Source organism: Somniosus microcephalus, chromosome 6 (assembly GCF_052327205.1).
Source record: "Somniosus microcephalus isolate GS21.2 chromosome 6, FLI_Smic_1.0, whole genome shotgun sequence".
Classification (NCBI taxonomy): Eukaryota; Metazoa; Chordata; class Chondrichthyes; order Squaliformes; family Somniosidae; genus Somniosus; species Somniosus microcephalus.
This window is the reverse complement of record NC_140992.1, coordinates 66961941-66986171: the sequence shown is the minus strand read 5'-3', so window position 1 is coordinate 66986171 and position 24231 is coordinate 66961941. Positions and strand designations below refer to the sequence as shown.

The 24231-nt window shown below is 48.3% G+C and overlaps 1 protein-coding gene across 14 annotated transcripts in view; it reads right to left on the bottom strand.

Annotated features, from left to right (window-relative positions):
• Window positions 1-24231, bottom strand: part of kcnab1a (potassium voltage-gated channel subfamily A regulatory beta subunit 1a) — a 568613-nt gene that overhangs the window by 65608 nt on the left and 478774 nt on the right. For 13 of the 14 annotated variants that reach the window (XM_085990337.1, XM_085990333.1, XM_085990342.1 and 10 more), the window contains 2 exons: window positions 22098-22177; window positions 12658-12702 (listed from right to left, as the gene is read on the bottom strand). In XM_085990337.1, coding sequence (XP_085846463.1) covers window positions 12658-12702; window positions 22098-22177 — 125 coding nt within the window. The remainder of the gene's footprint in view (window positions 1-12657; window positions 12703-22097; window positions 22178-24231) is intronic. The other variant, XM_085990340.1, reaches the window with a different exon arrangement.

Here is a 24231-nt window from a genome sequence, read left to right as displayed (position 1 = left end):
CTGCCAACCAGTTCTCTATCCAAATCAATACCTTGCCCCCAATCCCATGTGCCTTGACTTTACACGCTAATCTCTTATGTGGGACCTTATCGAAAGCCTTCTGAAAGTCCAAATATACCACATCTACTGGTTCTCCCTTATCTATTTTACTAGTTACATCCTCAAAAAATTCCAGTAGATTAGTCAAGCACGATTTACCTTTTGTAAATCCATGTTGACTTTGTCCGATCCTGTCACTGTTTTCCAAATGCTCTGCTATTGTATCTTTTATAATGGACTCTAGCATTTTCCCCACTACCGATGTCAGGCTTACCGGTCTGTAACTCCCCATTTTCTCTCTACCCCCTTTTTGAATAGTGGGGTAACATTAGCTACCCTCCAATCCATGGGTACTGTTCCAGATTCCATCGAATGTTGGAAGATGATCAGCAATGCATCTACTATTTCTAGGGCCACTCCCTTAAGTACCCTAGGATATAGATTATCAGGCCCTGGGGATTTATCGGCCTTCAATCCCATCAATTTCCCTAACACCATTTCCCTACAAATACTGATTCCTTTCAGTTCCTCCCTTTCATCAGACCCTATGTTCCCCAACATCTCTGGGAGGTTATTTGTGTCCTTCCTTGTGAAGACAGAACCAAAATATGTATTTAATTGGTCTGCCATTTCTTTGTTCCCCATTATAAATTCCCCTGATTCTGACTGCAAGGGACCTACGCTTGACTTCACCAATCTTTTTCTCTTCACATTTCTATGAAAGCTTTTACAGTCAGTGTTTATGTTCCCTGAAAGCTTACTCTCATATTCTATTTTCCCTTTCTTAATTAATCCCTTTGTCCTCCTTTGTTGAATCCTAAACTGCTCCCAATCCTCTGGTTTACTGCTTTTTCTGGCCAATTTATATGTCCTCTCCTTGGATCTTTTGCTATCCCTAATTCCCCCGTTAGCCACGGTTGAGTCACCTTTTTTGTTTTATTTTTATGCCAAACTGGGATGAACAAATTCTGTAGTTCATCCATGCGGTCTTTGAATGTTTGCCATTGCCTATCCACCGTTAACCCTTTGAGTGACATTCCCCAATCAATCCTACCCAACTCGCACCTCAGACCATCGTAGTTACCTTTATTTAAATTCAGGACCCTAGTCTCTGAGTCAACTACTTCATTCTTCATCTTAATGAAGCATGCGATCATATTATGATCGCTCCGACCCAAGGGGCCTCGTACAAGATTGCTAATTAATCCTTTCTCGTTACATAATACCCAGTCTAAGATGGCCTGATCTCTGGTTGGTTCCTCGACATATTGGTCCAGGAAACCATCCCGTAAACACTCCAGGAATTCCTCCTCCACAGTATTGTTACTAATTTGGTTAGCCCAACCTATATGTAGATTAAAGTCACCCATGATGACTGCTGTGCCCTTATTGCATGCTTCTCTAATTTCCCTTTTAATGCCATCCCCAACCTCCGCATTACTGTTTGGAGGTCTATATACCACTCCCACTAACGTTTTCTGCCCCTTGGTATTTCTCAGTTCTACCCATACAGATTCCACATCATCAGAGCTAATATCCTTCCTTACAATTGTGTTAATCCCTTCTTTAACCAGCAATGCTACCCCACCTACCTTTCCTTTTTGCCTATCTTTCCTGAATATTGAATACCCCTGGATGTTGAGCTCCCAGCCTTGGTCACCATGGAGCCATGTTTCCATAATTCCAATCAAATCATATTCGTTTACCTCTACTTGCGCAGCTAATTCATCCACCTTATTACGAATGCTCCTCGCATTAAGACACAAAGCATTCAGGCTTGTTTTTTTAACGCTCTTAGACCTATTAGAATTATTATTTACTGTGGCCATGTTTGATTTAAACCGTTGATTTCTCTGACTGCCACTTTTGTTTTTCTCCTTCCTATCTTTTGCTTTTATCCTTGTTTCCCTTTCCTCTGTCCCCCTGCTCAGGTTCCCAACCCCCTGCCATTTTAGTTTAAACCCTCCCCCAGAACACTAGCAAACACTCCCCCTAGGACATCAGTCCCGGCCCTGCCCAGGTGCAAACCATCCGATTTGAACTGGTCCCACCTCCCCCAGAACCGGTTCCAATGTCCCAGGAATTTGAATTCCTCCCCCTTGCACCATTCCTCTAGCCACGTATTCATCTGAAATATCCTTCTATTTCTACTCTGACTAGCACGTGGCACTGGTAGCAATCCTGAGATTACTACCTTTGAGGTCCTATTTTTTAATTTACCTCCTAACTCCCTATATTCAGCTTTTAGGGCCTCATCCCGTTTTTTACCTATATCGTTGGTACCTATATACACCACGGCAACTGGCTGTTCACCCTCCCCTTCCAAGATGTTCTACAGCCGCTCTAAGACATCCTTGACCCTTGCACCAGGGAGGCAACACACCATCCTGGAATCTCATTTGCAGCCGCAGAAACGCCTATCTATTCCCCTTACAATAGAATCCCCTATTACTATAGCTCTACCCCACTTTTTCCTCCCGTCCTGTGCAGCAGAGCCACCCCTGGTGCCAGGAAGTTGGCTGCTGCTGCCTTCCTCTGATAAGCCATCCCCCCCAACAGTACTCAAAGTGGTGTATCAGTTTGAGAGGGGGATGTCCACAGGGGACCCCTGCACTACCTGCCTGTGCCTAGTACTCTGTCTGTTGGTCACACGTTCCCTTTCTGCCTGTCCAACCTTTGCCTGCGGTGTGACCAACTGATCAAACATGATATCCACGATGTCCTCAGCCTCGCGAATGGTCCAGTATGTATCTAATCGCAGCTCCAGCACCGCAATGCGGTCTGCCAGTAGCTGCAGCTGGACACACTTCCAGCACACGTAGTTGTCAGGGACACAGGAAGTGTCCCTGAGTTCCCACATAGCGCAGGAGGAGCATACCACGGCACCGGGCTGTCCTGCCATGACTTACCCTTTAATTAATTGCAATTAAATTAAATCAAATCAATCCCACCAATTACACTACAGTTAAATGGTATATTTAAGGGCACTGGTTTACAAACAGTCCCCGCTACACCACAGAGACTTTAGAAACTATAAACCACAGAGTTAAAGTTTAAAAAGAGAGAAATACTCACCAACCAATCACTTACCTGCTTTCTGGTGCCGTCACACTTCGATTACTTTTTACTTCTCTCCTTCTCTCTGAGATTGGAGATGACTACATCTACCTGAGCCTCGCCGCCGCTTTAAATACTCGCCGCCGCCACTCCGAGATTCCCGCCGCACTGAGGCCTACCTGAGCCTCGCTGCCGCTTTAAATACTCGCCGCTGCCGCTCCGAGATTCCCGCCGCACTGAGGCCTACCTGAGCCTCGCTGCCGCTTTAAATACGTGCTGCCGCCACTCCAAGATTCCCGCCGCACTCTGAGATCGCGGGGGGGTCAGTGAGATCGCGGGGGGGTCAGTGACATTGCGGGGGGGTCAGTGAGATCGCGGGGGGGGGTCAGTGAGATCGCGGGGGGGTCGGTGAGATCGCGGGGGGGTCGGCAAGATCGCAGGGGGGTCAGTGATATCGCGTGGGGGTCGGTGAGATCGCAGGGGGGGTCAGTGAGATCGTGGGGGTCAGTGAGATCGCGGGGGGGTTAGTGAGATCGTGGGGGTCAGTGAGATCGCAGGGGGGGTCGGTGAGATCGCGGGGGGTCAGTGATATCGCGTGGGGGTCGGTGAGATCGCAGGGGGGGTCAGTGAGATCGTGGGGGTCAGTGAGATCGCGGGGGGGTTAGTGAGATCGTGGGGGTCAGTGAGATCGCAGGGGGGGTCGGTGAGATCGCGGGGGATCAGTGAGATCGCAGGGGGGGTCAGTGAGATCGCAGGGGGGTCAGTGAGATCGTGGGGGTCAGTGAGATCGTGGGGGTCAGTGAGATCGCGGGGGGGTTAGTGAGATCGCGGGAGGGTCGGCAAGATCGCGGGGGGTCAGTGATATCGCGGGGGGTCAGTGAGATCGCGGGGGGTCAGTGAGATCGCGGGGGGTCAGTGAGGTCACGGGGGGATCAGTGGAATCGCGGGGGGTCAGTGAGATCGCGGGGGGGTCAGTGAGGTCGCGGGGGCGTCAGCGAGATCGCGGGGGGGTCAGCGAGATCGCAGGGGGGTCGGTGAGATCGCGGGGGATCAGTGAGATCGCAGGGGGGGTCAGTGGGATCGCGGGGGGGTCAGTGGTATCACGGGGGGTCAGTGAGATCGCGGGGGGGTCAGTGAGATCGCGGGGGGCTCAGTGAGATCGCAGGGGGTCAGTGAGATCGCGGGGGGTCAGTGAGATCGCGGGGGGGTCAGTGATATCGCGGGGGGGTCAGTGAGATCACGCGAAGGGTCAGTGAGATCGCGGGAGTGGTCAGTGAGATCGCGGGGGGTCAGTGAGATCGCGGGGGGGTCAGTGAGATCGCGGGGGGTCAGTGATATCGCGGGGGGGTGAGTGAGATCACGCGAAGGGTCAGTGAGATCGCGGGAGGGGTCAGTGAGATCGCGGGGGGGTCAGTGAGATCGCGGGGGGGTCAGTGAGATCGCGGGGGGGTCAGTGAGATCGCGGGGGGTCAGTGAGATCGCGGGGGGGCAGTGAGATCGCGGGGGGGTCAGTGAGATCGCGGGGGAGGTCAGTGAGATCGCGGGGGGGTGAGTGAGATCGCGGGGGGGTCAGTGAGATCGCGGGGGGGGTCAGTGAGATCGCAGGCGGGTCGGTGAGATCGCGGGGGGGTCGGTGAGATCGCGGGGGGCTCGGTGAGATAGCGGGGGGCTCGGTGAGGTCGCGGGGGGCTTGGTGATATCGTGGGGGGTCAGTGAGATCGCGGGCGGGTCAGTGAGATCGCGGGCGGGTCAGTGAGATCGCGGGGGGGTCAGTGAGATCGCGGGGATGAGTGAGATCGTGGGCGGATCAGTGAGATCGCAAGCGGGTCAGTGAGATCGCAGGGGGCTCGGTGAGATCGCGGGGGGCTCGGTGAGATCGCGGAGGGCTCGGTGAGATCGCGGGGGGTCAGTGATATCGTGGGGGGTCTGTGAGATCGCGGGCGGGTCAGTGAGATCGCGGGCGGGTCAGTGAGATCGCGGGGGGCTCAGTGAGATCGCGGGGAGGGCAGTGAGATCGCGGGGGGTGAGTGAGATCGCGGGGGGGTCATTGAGATCGCGGGGGGGTCAGTGAGATCGCGGGGGGGTCAGTGAGATCGCGGGGCGGTCAGTAAGATCGCGGGGCGGTCAGTAAGATCGCAGGGGCGGCAATGAGATCACGGGGGTGTCAGTGAGATTGCGGAGATTGCGGGGGGTCAGTGAGATTGCGGTGGGGTGAGTGAGATCGCGGGGAGTCAGTCAGATTGCGGGGGTGGGGGTTTACAGGTTTGTTTGTTGGGCCCAGCGGGGTGGAGGCACTCCTGCTCCTCCTAGCCCACAAGCAGTGCTGTAAAGACACGTGCCTTATGGATCTGGCCCTTCAAGACTCCCTTCATCTGCCACATTTCCCGATGCCCGGGAAACCTGCCTGCAGATGTTAAAAATAAAAGTTACATTAAAATATTTTAAGGAGCCTGCGTGCCTCTATTTTAAGGATCGATCCGCCTCCTGAGAACGGCTTGGTCGCGCGTTCCTGACCTTCCTCCGTTAAAACCGGAAGTGGGCGGAGTGAAGGCGGTTGGGTCGGGTTGCCGTTTTAATGCCCTGGGCGGTTAATATTATCCCTGTTGTTTCTTGTTTCACTTCAGTCAAGAGTTTTCACATCAAAGATTTCAGAAACCTACAGGTGAAGAAAATGAACTGAAGTTGAAGTTTATCTGTGGGAGCAGTGACACACAGAGCTTCATGCAGTTTTCACATTCTGCGGCTAATTTCTGTACATTGAACATTTCAGAAAACCTCTCTTCCCTAAATAAAAAAGGTGAATCATTGTCTGCAGATGTGTTACTGCAAGTTCCTTCTTTCACTGGAAAGTTTACTTTGGCAGTAACTCGTTTATTCTTATAATTATGGCAAGCTCATTGGCTTGGAAGTTCCTGGGTCCCAATGGTAGTGTAAGTGCGGCAGGGTGGGACTTAGCCTGGCAAAATCGAAAGAAACTGACATTGTCAGATATTCTGGAATCAGCTAACTTTATTTATGCTGGCAGTCCTGACGTAAGAAAACTACTAGGCACGGTCTGAGTATTAAACAAGGCTTTAATCAACTGTTTTTCAACATGGAGATCTAGTTGTGTCCTTCACTAGTTCCTGTTAAGGAATGTCCTGAGCAAGCTGGCCCCATGCCCGAGTATTTACATAGAAACATAGAAGATAGGAGCAGGAGTAGGCCATTCGGCCCCTCGAGCCTGCTCTGCCATTCAATGCGATCATGGCTGATCATCCAAATTCAGTACCCTGTCCCTGCTTTCTCCCCATATCCCTTGATCCCCCTAGCCTTAAGAAATATATCTAACTCCTTCTTGAATATATAAATCAATCCCATGACTGATTGATACAGAATAAAACCACACTCACATACCAGAAGCTGACAGGTACATAATAAAGCACACCTTTGCATAGAAGAAAAAGAAGATAGTGAAAAATACACTCACATAGCAGAGACTGACAGATAAAGACAAAAACCCACACTCACGAATCAGAAACTTACAGATTCCAAGTGAACCCTTTCCGCCATAGCAGAAATTGACAGGTAGAACGGAAAACCCACATTCATGTATCAGAAACTAACTGGTACGGAGTAAAACCAGTACTACCATACCAGAGATTGATGGGTACACAATAGAATCCACATTCACAAACCAGAGACTGATTGATGCAGAGTAAAACTCACAATCACATATCAGAAACCGCCAGTTATACCATAAAACCCACACTCACATTTCGGACACTGATAGATAGAGAATAAAAAATGCATTCAAATACCATAAATAGACAGACATAGACTAAAACCCACATTCAGAAACACAATAAAACACATTCTCACAGAACAGAAATTTATACTCTCCCTGGACAGCGCCACCAGCAGGCCGCCCAGTATTATTTCATAAGCCATTTCCCATGAATGACAAGATTCATGTCAAGTCCGAGGACGTGACTCCCCCCCATCAGGAAGCAAGATACACCGGGGTGGGCGGGGGGGAGGTGAGGGGGTGGTGGAGAGGGTTGGAGAATTCAGGATGGCAGCAGAGCAAGGACACAACTTCTGTGCTGAAAGGCTACAAGCAGTTTAAGGGCTCAGGAGGCTCTCAGAAGAGGGTGTGAAATGGCTGTTGCCACAGAAGGGAAAATGCGAACATCAAGCTTCTCAGACCTCGACACAGAAATGCTGCTGCCCCAAATTGGAGAACGGAGGGATGCCATTGTATTCAGTAGCACAGGCCATGTGGAAGGAAGTAGCAGTAGCTGTGAGTATAACCTCCATAACCCCAAGGACACACTTGCAGTGTTAATCTCACTGGGCTGGATTTTGCCAGGCCCGAGGAGGCGGGTTTGAAGGCGGGTCAGGTGGGAAAGTTGCCAAAAATGGCGTCGGGCTCCGATCCCGCCTCCAGCCCGCCTCTGAGCAACTTTCCCAAATGCGAGCATTCAGACCCCGTTTCGATCCTGCCTCCAAGAGGCGGGATAGGCCCTTAAGGTGCTTAACAACCACTTAAGTGTATCTATAATGCCATTTTGAGAGGCCTTTCTCAGTTTAACACATTTCCCCCGTCTCCCCTGGAACACGCCAGTTAATCCTGGCGAGCTCACAAGTGGATGGCTTACTAACAGCTTCAGCTCCACCATAAAAAAGGAGTTTTCCACAATGAGCATTTGCAGGTGGCAGAACTTTCTTCTCTCAGGTCTGGGAGAACTTTTAGCTGGCCTACTCATTTTGGAAGTTTTGAAGCTGAGATCCATCTCCACTGTGACCTCCTGGGAAACCCCTTTCCCCACCTTGACTGAGCGCTTCCTCAACTGAGGTATATACCTGCAGCATGGAAATCATTTATTTCCTTTCCTCCTGGACCTCAGATTCGGATGAAGACCAGCCGCGGCAGCAGCAGAACCAGGAACAACAGCAGCAGCAGCAACAACAGGAGCGCCAACCTGCTGCTAACCCACCTGAAGCTGCACAGGCCAGAAGGCGCCAGCGCAGGGAAGGACGTTGCCGCAGGTGATACCCCCAAAACAGGGTTGACAGACAGAGGATGAGCTACCTCAACATGACTGAGCAGCAGTGCCAAAGGAGGCTGAGACTTTCGCGAGAGGTAGTGGGTGACATCTGCGCAATGCTGCACTAAGACCTGGAGCCCAGAGGAGCGGGTGGACACCCCTTACCAGTGGCTGTCAAAGTCACCACCACGCTTAACTTTTTTGCTTCAGGCTCATTCCAGGGATCAACAGTAGACATTAGCGGCATCTCCCAGGCGGCCGCACACACTTGCATCATGCAGGTAACCGATGCCCTCTTTGCCAATGTGCACAATTACATCAACTTCTCCAAGAATCAAGCAAGTGTAACCGCGCGTGCTGTTGGATTTGCTAATCTGGCAGGCTTTCCAAGGGTGTAGGGCGTCGTAGACTGCATACATGTGGCTCTTAAGGCATCCCATCACAATCCAGGTATTTTTGTCAACCGCAAGGACTTCCACTCCCTCAATGCGCAGCTGGTGTATAACCACAATAAGGACATTTTGCATGTTTGCGCCAAGTACCCTGGGAGTTGCCATGACTCCTTCATCCTGTGGCAGTCTAGTGTGCCTCCGCTCTTCAGTCCGCCAGACCAACTTTGCGAATGGCTACTTGGAGACAAGGGCTATCCCCTGAAGACGTGGCTAATGACGCTGTTGAGGAGGTCATCCAACGAGGCTCAGGAGCAGTACAACTCCAGCCACATTTCCACCAGATCCATTATCGAGCAAACCATCGGTTTGCTGAAGATGTGATTCAGATGTCTTGATAGATCAGGTGGAGCCCTGCAGTACTCAGCAGCCAGGGTCTCCAGAATCGTCGTGGTTTGCTGTGCACTCCACAACATGCCACAGCATCGTGGCTTGCAGCTGCCTGAGGTACAAGTGGCTCATCACATAGCCTCCTCAGATGAGGATGAGGAGGAGGAGGAGGAGACCAACAACGAACAGCTTGCAGAGGCACATCAACCAGTGGCAGCAGCATGCGAGAACATTGCTGCCTGGGATGCAAGGGATGCACTGATCTTGGCCAGATTTGCTTAGGCTGCCCAATCAAACACATTTGGCTCTCACCTTCTTATCACACCATCGACAATGGACAAGAACCTGTGGCTTCCTATCACTCTGACCACCATACTGACAATTCCAAGTCGCCCTGAGCCCTCAATGTGGAAGTCCCATTTGCGAAATGACACAGCCCACAACTTCAACAGTTTGCCATCAAGTCATTTTACAACATTAATTCACGGATGGCATTTCACAATTAAACACAACAGAACACCCAATTGACTACCCTTGTGACTACTTGTGCTTTATCTTCCTCTTACCCGTGCTCCTACATGGTGCTTCCCCTGTGGCTTCAGCAGATGTAGAGGCCCCTTGCTCACATTCATGCTGCTCCTGCCTCGGCACCTTTGGCGGGCGTCCTCTGGGGTTGCGAGCCTGTGAGGGCTCGCCAACAGTTTGCTGCTCCTGCGGCTGTGCAGGGGATGAGACGCCCATCTCAGTTGGGTGAAGACTCTGGTGGGGCTCTGACCGAGGGCTCCGCAGTGGCATGGAAGTGTGAGCGCTTGGAGAGGAGCCCCCACTTCCTTGTTGTCTGCCACCATGGGTCAGGCCCACTTCAGAGGTAGCAAGTGGCTTGACAGCACCTTGCTGCACTTCAGGGGGGCCATGAGGTCCCGTTTCTGAACTGGCAGTCCTACTCCAGAGGACTTCCATGAAGCTCTGGTTTCTTTGCTCAATAGCTGTCCATCACTCCTCCAGAGATGTCAGTCTATTCTGAACAATGACCATATTCTGGCAACTCAGCTCCTCCATGGCCATAGCCATCCTCGCCTCTCCCGTAGCCATCCTTTCCACAGAGGTTGCCTTCCTTTCCGTGGTGATGCGTTCATGTACCAACGCCTCCACAAAGGCTCTGCTCATGTTAGCGATGGACTCCTCCATCCGCTACACACTCGCAGTGACCCTGGAGACAAAACCTGCCAGAGACTCCTGCACCTGTTCCTGGAGTTCCAGCACCGCTCTCCTTCTGGATGGACCCGGAAGCACAGGGTCGACATGCAGCTGAGCCCTGCACCCTCCGACGAGGACTCTCCACTGCTGTCCCTGTCTCCACCATCTGCTGATGCTCACTTGTGAGCTGTGATACACCAGGTGACAACACTACTCTATCTCGTGACGTTCTACCGAGGTGTGAGTGTCTGCACTGGTGCAGGGTGCGCTTAATTCTGGTGACACTGCGCCCTCAGAGGTTGCAGCTTCCTCTGAGGAGTCTTGTGGCTCAGGCTGTTCCTCCTGGACAGTGGGGAGGGGGGCTGTCGATGGTCCTGTGAGGGAGTAAAGGAAAGAGTTAGACATGTAAGATAAACGTTGCATGCACATGGAATTGTGCAGATGATCATAAGTCAATCTGTTAGAGCATCAGAATCAATATCAGTCACTAATGCAATGTCAATGAGAGAGATGATAAACTATTCTGTCACCAGCTTGCTCTGATGCGCCCGTCTGTCTGTCCCCCACTTGCGCATCCTCCTCGACTCCCACGATCTCGAGGGCCGCCTCCTCTGCACTGATGAGCTGGGCTACTGAGATTGGCCCTCCTCCTGTCTTCACCCTTTCCCTCTTATTGCGGGCTCTCTTTTCCTGCAATGAGGGACACAAGTGGAGTTTGAGTGAGAATGGAGGAGTGAGTGTAGAGAATCCACAGCATAGATGCTTAGAATGACACAAAGATGGAGTGAGGTCCCAAGACCAAGGGCCCTCCCTGTGTGCTGTCCCAAGACCAAGGGCCCTCCCTGTGTGTTGTAAGTTGTTGTCATAGCATAACAGTGATAGGGCGTGCGAGGGCTGCATAGTTGAATAGCTCAGTAAATGGGTACTTAGAGAGAGGGAATGGTTAAGAGTGCAGGGATGTAAGGGTCAAGTGGGATGTGGAGGAGGAGGTTGACAATGAAGAGTGCTGGTGATGAGGCGCGATGGGGAGCAGATTGAGGGTCATGGTGATGTAATACTCACGTTTCCTGTGCGGAGAAGGTCATGAAACCTCTTTCTACACTGCAGCCAGGTTCTGCTGCACATTGAAATCGCATTCACCTCCTGTGCCATTTGCAGCCACACAGCTTGGTCTGCTGGGGAGGCTTTTTCCTCCCAGATGAAGGAAACAGCATTTCCTTCTGAGCTCTTGCTCCCTCCACTAGAGCTTGGAGGGAGTCCTCATCAAAACAGGGTATGCACTTGGGCCTTGAGCTTGCCATGTTTGCACCACTAATCCCTCAGAAATCTCAGCAAAAAAGTTGTACGGCAGAAAATGAACCAAGGCTGCTTGCAGGCCTTAAATGCAGCTGCATAGATGACGTCATCAGAGGCGAGTTTCAGGATCAAAAGACTCATTGGGCCAGGGGTTTCCACACGCTGGAAATCAAGTGCCCAATTAGGACAAAATCACTCAATTGTCGCGCCTTACATTGGAGGCGGGGGCGGGACCTGCCGACCGCCCCCAACCCACCCCCAATGACAAAATCCAGCCCACTAAGTCTGCAAAGATAAGTGTTTCAGGTGAATAACAGGACAGCTGACTAAATCACTGAGAAGCTGATGGGTATTCCCTGGTGCAATAATCAATCAATGCCCTTTGCAGTATCACATTGCACCATGTTCCTTGTCCTGGAAGCAAAGTCAGCTTAGATTATGCGCTCAAGTACCTGGAGTTGCCCACGAACATACAACTTTTGGTCTCAGAGGCACGAGGACTACCACTGAGCCAAACTGATACCTTTCCTACTGCGAGAGCAGATGATGTCTATATGCCTGTTGTCTGTTGCTGAAGTCACTGAAACAATAATAGGGCCAATTAAAGACTCACCTTTAGATGAAAAAAAGAGCAAATGCCTTTACCTGCTGGCTGATGATGTGGTGGGTGCCAGCTAGTGGGGAGGGAGCTGCATCCATCTGACGGAGTCTAGTCTAGTGGGGGAGGAGGGCAGACAGTCTTATCGCAGAGGTGCACTGCTCAACTTAAAGAAAGCACCTCAAAATGGCTGCAGTTATTACCTATGCTCCTGAGCTTAATAGATTTTTGAGGTTTGAATTTCAAATTTCAAATTCACTAAAATCAATTCCAAATAAAGTACAAATTAATCCAAATGTTTATCATTAGTGACCATTGTACAGCACTACACATATCTGATCTGGTTATTCAAATCCATGCTGATACAAGACTGAAGTCATTGTCAGTCACAAAACACATTAGATTGTCCTTATGCTCCTTGTTGTCCGAATGCTGTAAGTATTTAATGAAGAAATGAAAGAAACAAGTTTATTTTTATGTTCAAGTTGGCCCATAATGAGGACTGCTAGTAACATCCATCTGACCTTTGAGTGAAGGAAGAATGTATGGAGATGAGAATATATTTGGCAAGAAGGGTACAACTGGACAAAATAGGAGAAAGAGAAAACAAGACAAACCCAAACTGTGCAGACATACTCAAATTGAGCAATCAAAGTATTACCTCCAGTCTTTTTTTTTGATGATGTTTCCGAGTATGACCTCTGCCCTGAAACAATGTTGAATAGATCAGAATTAATGTTATTGGTTACAGTAGACATTAGTACAACAAGCACATGGGCAAACAAAGTAAAACTATAAATTGGCACAGATGTGACTACCTATTCGATGCACTACACAACGTGAAAAATACTTCAGCCATTAAAATGTAGTGGTCATTGGATGTTTCTTCGAAAATGTTTTAACATGTTAAAACCACAAAATTGATTATTTAGTGTTGCAAACCTTTGATGATCCAGAAGATTTGTCCAATGTCTGCTGTTTATCACTTCTGAGATTATGCAAAGAATTTTTTGAAAAATGAGAAGAATTCGAACTCTCCTCCTAGCCCCACAAAGAAAGTCATAAAAAGTAAAATCACATATTCTGGCCCTGACTTCTTTTCCCACTGGCCTGGCGAGAAAGCCACAAACGCTTCTCCATGCAGGCCACTGGTTAAAATAACATTCAGTCCGCAATTACATTATCAGAGCCCAATCTGCATATTTAAAGAAGGACCCCACTGGTTTCCAGCAGGTGTCCTTCTCACTTGCTCATAAGAGCAGGTTAGAATCAGATCCTGCGCGGAGAGCGGGACCTTTGTAAGCATCGAACGCAGGCCTCAAGTTCATTTCAGACTTTTTGAATGATTGTTACCAACAGCCTGTTTGGAGAAGATGGGAGGGACCCAGGTGTTCGTGGACAGGAGATTACAGCCAGGCCTACAAACTAATTATGGGAGAATTTCTGGGCGGGCAGAATTCTCTGGGAAGACAATGGGCCCGGGCTAGGTGACTCATACAGTGACTAGCACCTAGATGAAATAGCCCCGAAGACGGGAACCAGACAAAAGAGGGCCACTGTAAATTAATGGGAAGCCACTTAACCCAGGATCAGGTGAGAAGTGCAGCCCATCATCTGCCATTAAGATGAGCACCTAGATGGGATAGCCCAATATTAAGTCTGTGTATAATTGAGACACGGACTGCAGGAGTTGGTTATAACAGGTCTTTACTGAATGGAGGCAACCTGGAACTACTATGCAAATGTTACTACACAGGCTTATATACAGGGGTGGTCACTACTGGTACTGCAGTATACAGGGGCTGCAGAATATAGTTCCTTCTGCAAAGTACATACACTACACCCAAAAAGGCAGGAAACCAGACAAAGAAAGGTGATTAAAAAGACATCACTGCAGCTACACAGGGCTGGAAGGATATAAAGTAGGCAGCTTTGGCCATTTTCTCTCTCTCTCTCGCTTGCTCGAAACCACCACTAGTGACAAGAGCCTTGCCTTGCTCTTCAACTGTAGGAACGAACCTTGAAACTGGGACTTGGACATTGCATCGGTGAGACGGAACCAGGAGACACGTTCTACACGGGGGAAGCTGCGAGCAAGAAAATGGACAATCGGGGTGAGCATTGTCAAAGCCCACGCATCCTTAAGACCACCGGTACTGTGTGAGGGGGTGTTGTGTGTCCCAACCAAGCCAGAGGGGTTTAGTGGGGAGGTTCTGTGTGTATTATATAGTGTATGTTCTGGGGTTGTGGGACAAGTCCATATTATACTCTGTATACAACGCAGTGTGATTTTAGGTGTCTTAATACGAGACAGGGGCCTGTTCGACGGGCCAAGTTGTATTGTTGTACTGTTTGTTTTACGCCACCAGGCATTTTACGTACTGGAGGCGGGTGTGTGTGTTAACCTTATTAAACACCGTATGGTTGAGTCTGAAAAGCTTGTCTATGTCCCAATCCTGTTCACCGTAATTCCTGTCGTATAGAACTAAGTAGGAGCAGTGATTCGAACCACCAAAGCAAACCACCTACACCTTGCTGGGTACATTTTAACTGCCCATTGGCTGGACAGAGTTAATACTGTCCCTCGTGTGTATTGCAGAATTAAGGGGGGCATTTTAGCATTGGCGAGCGCATGGAATTGCGTGTATGTGGGGGGTTAAATCAGGCAAAATTCCGAGCGTATCGGGAAGCTGGCTCCAACTCGCTGACTTCCATCTTTCACTGCAGCGCATTAGGCTGCGTGCGCACAACCCCCTCAGGAGAGGCCGGTTGTCAATTGAGATATGTTAATTGCTCAATTAGAGCGATATTGACATGGGTTTTGCCCTTTAACTTTGGGACTACTGGTTTCCTGGGCTTCCTGAAACTCAGGAAAGCAAAGCGAGAACACAACGGCAATTGAGGGAGCTGAAGCCATGACAGGGAAATATGCCAATAAGTACTCAGAACTCATAGCTGCTTTCCTACTTGCTTGTGTGAAAGGGTTTTTTCACAGTACTTGTGTGGAGAGGTTACCTTATACACATTGGAGGTTACTTTGCACATTTTGGAGGTGTCATCTACACTTTGGAGGTTTGGAGGTTTGATCTGCACTTTGGAGCTCTGATCTATCAGATTGGCATGGGTGCCGCTTACGCTGTGTAACTTTGTACCACCGATGAGGACCAAGATAACCAGCAGCAGCAGCAGGAGCAACAATACCAGCAGCAGCACCAGCAGGCCTAAAGCTCCACAGGAGAGAGGGATCAGCAGAGAGGTGCAGCTCACAGCAGGCCATACCTGGCACACAGGGTCTACAGGCAGTGGATGAGCTTCGTCGACATGTCAGAACACCAGTGTCTCAGGAGGCTCAGGGTGTGGCATCAGGTCACGGCAGACATTTGCAGCCTGCTGGAACAAGACCTGCTGCCAACTGGACCTGGTGGCCACACTTTACCAGTGACTGGAGAAGTCACCACCACCCTCAAACTTTTTGCCTCTTGCTCCTGCCAGGGCTCTGTTAGAGACATTTGCAGGATCTCGCAGTCGGCTGCACACAAATGCGTAAGACAGGTGACTGATTGCTTCTTTGCCAGGGCTGGCAATTATGTCAAATTTTACTGCAATGACGCCAGTTAGAATGAACGGGCACTCGGGTTTGTGGCTCTGGTTGACTTCCCACAGACACACATGTGGCAACCATAAATCACCCAGGAGTGCTCATCAACCGCAAGGGCTTCCACTCCATCAACGTGCAGCTGGTGTGTATCCACAAAAAGATGTTTATGTTGGTCTGTGCAAGATTCCCGGGCAGTTGCCATGATGCTTTCGTCCTGTGGCAGTCCACCCTCCCTGATCTCTTTGCACCTTGAATCAAAGTTATCGGCAGGCTGCTCAGAGACAAGGGCTACTCACATAAAATGTGGCTAAAGACACCTCTGAGAAACCTGAGGAATGAGGCCCAGGAGTGATACAATGAATGCCATATGACCACCATTGAACAAGCCATCGGCATGCTGAAGATGCGTTTCAGGTGCCTGGACAGATCAGGAGATGCTCTTCAGTACGCACCAGCCAGGGTCTCCAGAATGGTCATGGTGTGCTGCGCTCTGCACAACATTGCGTAGCAGTGAGGTTTGGACCTGCAGGAGGAACAAGGTGCAGAGCACAGAGCCTCTTCGAACGATTCTGAGGAGGAGGAGGAAGAGGGGGAGGAGGCGGAAAGTGATGCGGGCAATGCACCACCAGCGGCACACATTGCTGGTTCATTTAAGTTTTTTTACCAGTGCACCCATCTAACAACCACATGGAAAAGCCACTTTTGCCCCCCTCCCCCAATGCCACTAACACAAAGCAGTCCTGCAAACAACCAAGCATCCCTTTCATAGGCCCCCATTACTCAGTGTCAATTCATGTCTTCCGATTCATCATCACACAACTGAAAAGGCTACTTGCCAGCCAACCAAGAATGGGCAAGGCAGGAAAGTGGTGCAAAAGAATAATATTTATGTGGTTCAAATAGAAAACAAAAACTTAACAGTCGAACAATGTGTAACATACCCATGTGCATACCCTTGTGCAACTACAAATCTTTACTCTTTCTTTTCCTAGCATTTCTACATGGTGCAACCCCTGTGGCTTCAACAGAGGTAGAGGCAGGCTGCTCAGATCACTGCTCTGACTGCTGAGGTGCTCTTGGTCGACATCCTCTGGGTTTTGGAGCCCGTGAGGGCCTCACCAAAAACTGCTGCACCTGCACCATCGGGAGCATGCATGTGGGGTACTGACTGGTTGGGCGGGGGGGGGGGGGGATGGTTGAGAAGTGGAAGCGCTTTGAGCAGAGTCCCTGCTTCCTGTCCCCTTTCACCATCATCCCTCTCATGGCCCAGCTAGCAATATGCTGGTAGACACTTTGCTGCAGATCAGTGGGGCGATGAAAGGCCAAGGCTAGGGTATAAATCATCCTATTTAAGGTGGCATTCATAGTTTGCAAGCCATTGGTGGGGGCCTGCATGCACTCATGTGATTGCCGCATTTGATGCTCCATGCAGTTGGCCACTCTTTCCATGGAAGAAGACATCATTGCAAAGGCGTGCAACATTATGCTACTCATGCTTGAGGTGGACTCATCCAATCTCTCTGCATCATGCACAGTGCAGCTGGAACGCCTGCCAGTACATCGCACATTCTCTGTTGCTGCTCAAGAAGTATCCTGTTCGTCGAAGGCTCCTGAGGTACAGCATCTGCGTCCAGCTGAGCAGAGCTTGGACAGTCCTGTGCCCTCCCGCAGACTCTCCACTGCTGTCCCTGACTCCATCATCTGCTCTTGATCACTTGTGAAGTACAAGTCACCATGTGAAAACCCAACTATTTCTTGTAAGTTCTCCCAATGATGTGCGAGTATCTGAGCTGGTCTGCACAAGTCCTGTGACGGTGCACCCTCAGAGGGAGTGAGCTCCTCTGGGGAGTCGTCATCATCATGGGTGAGCTGGACCACCTCCTGCTGGACACGTGAAGGTCCTGTGGGTGATAAAAGACATGAATGAGTACTGTGAACGTAAGAATACTTGAAGTTATCATTGTGCACATGATCATACTTCACTCACTGTTGACATCAAGACGCCATCTCCAACAACCAGGCACGCCGAGGCTCCACTGACCTTCAACGCCTCCTCCTCTGCAGATGTCAATTAAGAGATGGCTGGAGGGCCACTTCCAATTCCATGTCTCTCCCTTGTGTTCTCTGTTCTCTTCTCTGGCAAGGAGGGAAAGAAGAGACCTATGAGTGAGAGTAATGGCATGTGTTCCCCTGATGAATGGAGAGCATTTGTTGAGGATGACTATGAGGGATAGGCATGACATTGCGCAAGGATGTGTGTGAGTGTCAGTGGTGGATGGATAGATGGGGATGTAAGTGCATAGACAGAGAGGGATGGGTGTACCTGCAAGGTAAGTGGGTGTGAGGACTGATGTGCTGGAGTAGGCAGAGAAGGCAGAAGGGGTTAGGGTGATATGCACATCAGGATGTAGGTGAATGTGGCACTGTATTCACCTTTCCTGCCCTGCTTAGGTCATTAAACCACTTTCTGCATTGAATCCAGGAGTGTGGCACCACACTCCTGCTGCTGAACTCCTGGCCAACCTCCAACCACAGCAGGTTTCTTCCTCCCGTCACTAGGGAAAAATATCTCTCTCCGGGCCCTTACAGCCCCCAACACCACATCCGGGGAGGCGTTATTGAAGCGGGGCGCGGCCTTTGTCGCAACTCCATACCAACAGGTCTGTGAATCTCCATGCCAACCCCAAACTCCTTCAACTTGGATGTTTGGAGTGTCACTTTAAATACTGGAGTTGAAATCACGTCATGCGCGTCATCATTACACCCGCTAGTAAAATAATAATGAGGTAGCTGAGTTAAAAAGCCACTGACAGACGTGCCGTGGGTTTTCCACATGCTACCGGCACCCCCTCCCCGCCCCAGCATGTCTGCGCTTTAAAATCCAGCCCAAGGTATCCAGAATGCTGCAGATAAACTATTTCAGTGAGTTAACCTGTGAACAACTTAACAGAGAATTACTGAAGGCAGCTAAAGAGTTCGAAACCATATAGGGCTGTTGACTCGAAAGAAGAAATTGTCCATGTAATCCAGGATTTCATATTAAAACATCCATGTAGCAGAAAGTACTCGTAATCCAATGAATTTTGGTATTAAATTCCCTATCAACATTTTAAGCAACTACCAAATCTTCATTTGAGCGTGGCCTACCTGTGCAAATGAATTGATATTAAAAAAATTAATCGGCTGGGTATCGCCTGCTCCGTGTAAGTGGATTTTCTTTGGTTAACTGAAAATTGATATTTGGAGGAATATGATGGTTTCTCTATGAAGGAGCTAGACACAATACCCATTAGCTCACTGGTTGTGGTATTGTTGAGGTTGTTGCAGATAGCTGTTATAGTATAATTTGTCCGGTATGCAGTAAGATACAGGAGAACTTTTCGAAACAGTGCTTTTACCGTTCAATGCTCTCCAGAGAAAAGCATCTCCGATTAGAGTTAAAGCTGAAATCTGGAGTTAAAACAGCTCATAATTGCTTCTTAAAAGTTCTTAATTGCCTCTTAATTTATGCCAACCCGCCTCTACTATGGGGGTATGTCACACACAGCCGAAAGCGCTGCAGTTAAAAGCGGAAGTCGGCGGGTTAGAGCTGGCTTCCTGAACCTCTGTCAGTTTCAACCTTTTTAACCACTCACCCGCTCCCAAACTCACTCACTTTTTTGGTTAAAATTCCCCCCATTAATATTTTTTTATGACAATCCGACATCGTCATCATCACGTGTTACTGATACTAGCTTTTTATTTCCAGATTTTTAAAATTGAAATCAAATACTCAAGCTGCCATGGTTGGATTTGAATTTGGGATTATTAGTCCAGTTCTATCTGGATTATTCCAGTGACATAACCACAGCACTACCATACCCATAGTAGAGAGCACTACCATACCCATAGTAGAGAGTGTGTATTACATTGAACATACCAGCTCCCCATCAGCTGATGTTCTCCTTTATATATGAAAATTGGCTTGCATTATTTTAGGGCCAATATCTAAAGTGGTAGAATAAAAACATGGCCCCAAACAGAAAATGGTGAGTTGGGGGTCGACGGCTACTTGCCACTCTAACCCATTTGCCTCAATTGGATCAGTTTCCTCGAGACAATAAAATGCTCCATTCAAAGGACCAAAACCTGACACTGCCAAGCTCTCTGCAACCACAGCGCCTGTTACTCAGTCATGGAACTGATGTTGGCCACAGGAGGCAATTTTAACCATACTCGCCCAATGCAAACCAGGCGGGTAGGCAATTAAAATGCCCTAAGTTACTTATCCGCCCTGAAGCCGCCAGGGTGCTGCCCTCCGCGATTTTAACCTGCCCTCCGGAGTAGGTGGCAAGGACACCCACCCAAGGTCAGCAGGGTCCATCTTTACATATGCATGTTGGGTCCCAATGATGTCATCAGGACCTGAATAAAATTTTAAACCAGGCCTGAACAGGGAAGCTGCCGTGGCTTTCCCTCCAGGCCAAGCCTGGACAGAAGAGGATCAGCCCCAGAATAGGCCAAAAATAAGTGCATTTATTTCCATTGTGGGGCCAGGAGTGCTCCTCCGACAAAGCAAGCTTAGGCTTCTCCTGCCCCAGGCATCCCCCTTCTCGAACACAAGACCCCCACGTAAGAAGCCCTCGGAACCTGATCCTGCAACTAACTTGTTGTCACGTGATTTTCCACTGCTTTGGGCGGGAAGCCAGCCGGCAGGGTTTAAATGAGGCCTGGCCGATTCTGCTGCAGATGGGTGGTAACCTGCTGGCAGTTAAAATCCAGGCCCAATGAGCAGATCTTTAAATATTGTAAATGATATCTATGTAATCAATGGAAATCAAGATCCAGCATAAACTTGGGATAGGATAATAAAATGTACTGGTGAGCAAGTCATCCAGTTAGGAGGATTCAGTAGATTTTTTTGATTTGTAATATTATGTCCACAGTGGAGAAACACAAGAGGTGATTTTCAACTGTCAGTCGTCTGTTTCTAGCCTGAAAAACAAAAATTGGGGCAGCAGCTCAGTATGGAGTGAATCGAATTGGCTGAAGACTGGCTTCTGTGGTGGTGGGGACCTCAGGAGGAGGCCGATATGGATCATCCACTTGACACTTCTGGCTGAATAATAGGACACCGTTTGCAATTTTTCATGTACAAATGGGTGGAGCATGCTCCATTCACATTCAGCCCATTTTGTACCAGACGTTGAGTGGCTTAACGGGACCACTGGAATTGGTTCAAAAAGTGCTCCTCCTGGCCCCACAGGAAACTCCAGCCTCCTGCCAAGCCATGAGAGCACCCCCCCGCGCCCCCCCCAGATTACTTCAGCCCTGCTGGCTGGCTCAGCGTGGGAGTCACCTGATTTCCTAACTTACCACAACTGTTAACTGCAGCTGGGGTGGCTGTTTGGCAGCTACAGCTCACAAAGGTAATTAAATGAGGCCCAAACCAAAAATGGTTCGGGACTCCTGATGCCAGATTTGGGCAGACGGCTCAGTCCCTCTGCCGAATTTGTGCCTGTTTTGGGCAGAAGTTGAAGATTGCACCCACAAAGTCAATTGCTGAATAAGGAACCTGAAAGCTAGTTAAAGTACAGGACAATAGCTGAATGTTTTGAATTATCCCAAGGCTCTCTAATCTATACTAAATTCTGTAGTTGATTTACTGTAGCCACTAATGGATGGTTCAGACTCTAGCTACTTAAGACCAAATAATGTATTTAAAATTTAAATTGAATTCTTGGGTTTTAGGACTCGATTAGTGATTAATGTCTAATCAAGGGCAATCAGGTCACATGAGATTAACAATCTACCTATTATTAACATGGAATTCACATTCCAATTCAGAAAAATGCCCAGTTTGACAAATGTTCTATCTACAGGCATCATAAATTTGAGAACAATGCAGTTCTGGGTCACAGCATTATTCCTTGCAGCTGAGAAGGTTCACTTTTCACTCCAAGCTGTGTTGGGACCTGCTAAAGCCCAGATCAATTCTAAAGTTGAACGATCTTTGCACTGAGGACATGACATTATTCACCTGCTGTTGTGCCGATCCAACGAGTCATGGTTCATTCACATATCTTATTTCCCGTACAACCATGATTTGACCACTGATGATTCACAATATAACATCAGTTTCTGGTGTGCTTGTCTATGCCATTTTCATGCAGAGGGACCAGGGAGAAACAGTCATTTCAGACTGCATACAGTTTAAGGAGCTATTATAGTTTCTAGAATAATTATGCACAGACAGTGCAAAAATATTAAAAAGTTGCACTTGCGCAAAATAAGCATCTAAAAATGAAGTATAAGTTCCAGAAACACATGCTCAAGCATTTTGTACAAAGGAAAAATCTGCAAAAAATTCCACTGTCAGAAAGGTTTTCAAAGTCTGTTCCTAAGTTTTAAATATAAGCTAATTTTATACAGCCAGAACTTGATACAAGCTAAATAGCTTGGTGACAATGGCTGCATTTCCTTTACATTAAGCACAGTCTCGGAGAATAAGGCAGTTCACTTACTTGCCAGCTGCGTACACCTCTGCTGTGTCAAACAGATTTATTCCATGTTCATAAGCAATTGTCATTAGCTGCTCAGCCACCTGTAAATACAAAATATAAAAGACAGCTGAGCTGTGCAGTGCGAAATGTCTGAATACTCTGTCTTAGGCCCAAGTTTCCCATTTTTCTTCATTCAGCATTTTACATGAAGGATGGGATTCTATTCCCTGTCCAATTGGCCCTGGGCAGTCATGTGCTCGACTGTTAATATCAAAAGTTTGGTTGCCAGCTCTCTATAAAAGGGAAGGAGCATACCCAAGGGAATTGGCAATATGGTTCTCTGTAAACTTTCATGCCAATAAAGCATTTGAATTGAATTGGGAACATACACCATCAGTTTATTTTTTCCCAGCTCCCCTATTGTGTCCTTAATTACTTGACATCATATAAGTTACAGGGCCATTAAAAAAATGTATTTTTCATTTTCTTTGAACATTTTTGTTTATTAGTTAATAAAATTCTGTAAACTGGCTACCAGTTAAGTATATAAACGTAATACTTCAACCACCTTGTTCTCTTACTTCATAAAACAAGAAACTACAATCAGTAAATCATTATAATGGCTTCGGTCACTAAAGGTCACTAAATCCTTGCTCATCACACCTCCAGGGATGCTTGACACTAAGATGGAGACCTTTTTACAAAATTCATGTAAACCCCAGCTACTTTAACTCCAAGGATCCATCATGCCAACCTCTCTCTAGGACAATTGGGTAGACATCTGCAAATCGATAAAGACTGAAAGTTATATTGTGCATCTGCGGATTTCTTCTATAGCATTCCCACAGCAGACTTTGCTTCTGTCCTTCAAGTTTTTTCCTGCTTTGGAAAATTTTCCACACCAGAATTCAATCATAAACTTAAGAACTTAGGAACATAAGAAATAGGAGCAGGAGTAATCCATTTGGCCCCTCGAGCCTGCTCCGCCATTCAATAAGATCATGGCTGATCTTTTACCTCAATTCTACCTTCCTGCACTATCCCCATATCCCTTGATTACCTTAATATCCAAAATCTATCGATCTCTGTCCTGAATATACTCAACGACTGAGCATTCACAGCCCTCTGGGGTAGAGAATTCCAAAGATTCACAATCCTTTGAGTGAAGAAATTTCTCCTCATCTCAGTCCTAAATGGCTGACCCCTTATTCTGCGACTGTGACCCCTAGTTCTAGACTCCCCAGCCAGGCGAAACATCCTCCCTGCATCAACCCAGTCAAGTTCTGTAAAAAATATATGTTTCAATGAGATCGTCTCTCATTCTTCTAAATTCTAGGGAATTTAGAATGAACTAAGAGCATGAATCCAAGTGCCTGGACATAGTTGTTTATTTGCTCAAGGATCTAACCAGGTGCTTATTGGCTGTCTTCATGTCTGCTGGGCAAGTTTGAGAGCAGCATGGTCCCAACTAATAATCAGAGCAGACCACTATGATCTTTTGTGGCCAACTTCTACCATTGCTGAAAATCAGCTTTCGGCAGCTGCTCTTCAGCAACAGGTAGTCCTGCATGCAATAGACTGGACCCAAGATTTGGCAACAAACTACGGAGATTAGCCTTGCAAGTTACCTTTTGATGGTAAAGGCATCTTCGGAAGTTAAGTTGAGACTTTGCTAGCTTCATTTAAGAAGCATCAGCAATATTCATGGACCATATCTAGAATGGTCTCCAGAGTCAAAGTCCCTTCCAGGGTACCACTTACCAGCAAGATAAGCTCCGACAAGCGCAACCTCAGTATCATTCCTTTCATGGTATGGGCCATATTTCCACACCACAAAACTTTAAATCAACCCATCACACTGGCCCACCACTTCCTCCAAAGGTTTTCAATGGGATCCAGGTCATAACTCCATCCCCCAGTGACTTACCAAGCCATCCAATATTTAAAAGACTTTCCCATGAAAGTCCAGTCCCGACCATATGATGTTAATGGCAATCAAGAAAGTGCTTTCCAAGGAACAACACTTGGGGCTGGATTTTCATTGAGGAGGCGGGTAGGAGGCGGGACTACAACTTTCGGGGTTGTAGTCCCGCCTTCATCGAGTTGTAGCCAACCCACGCGATTTTGACTTGATTGACCTTGTTGAGCCTGCCCA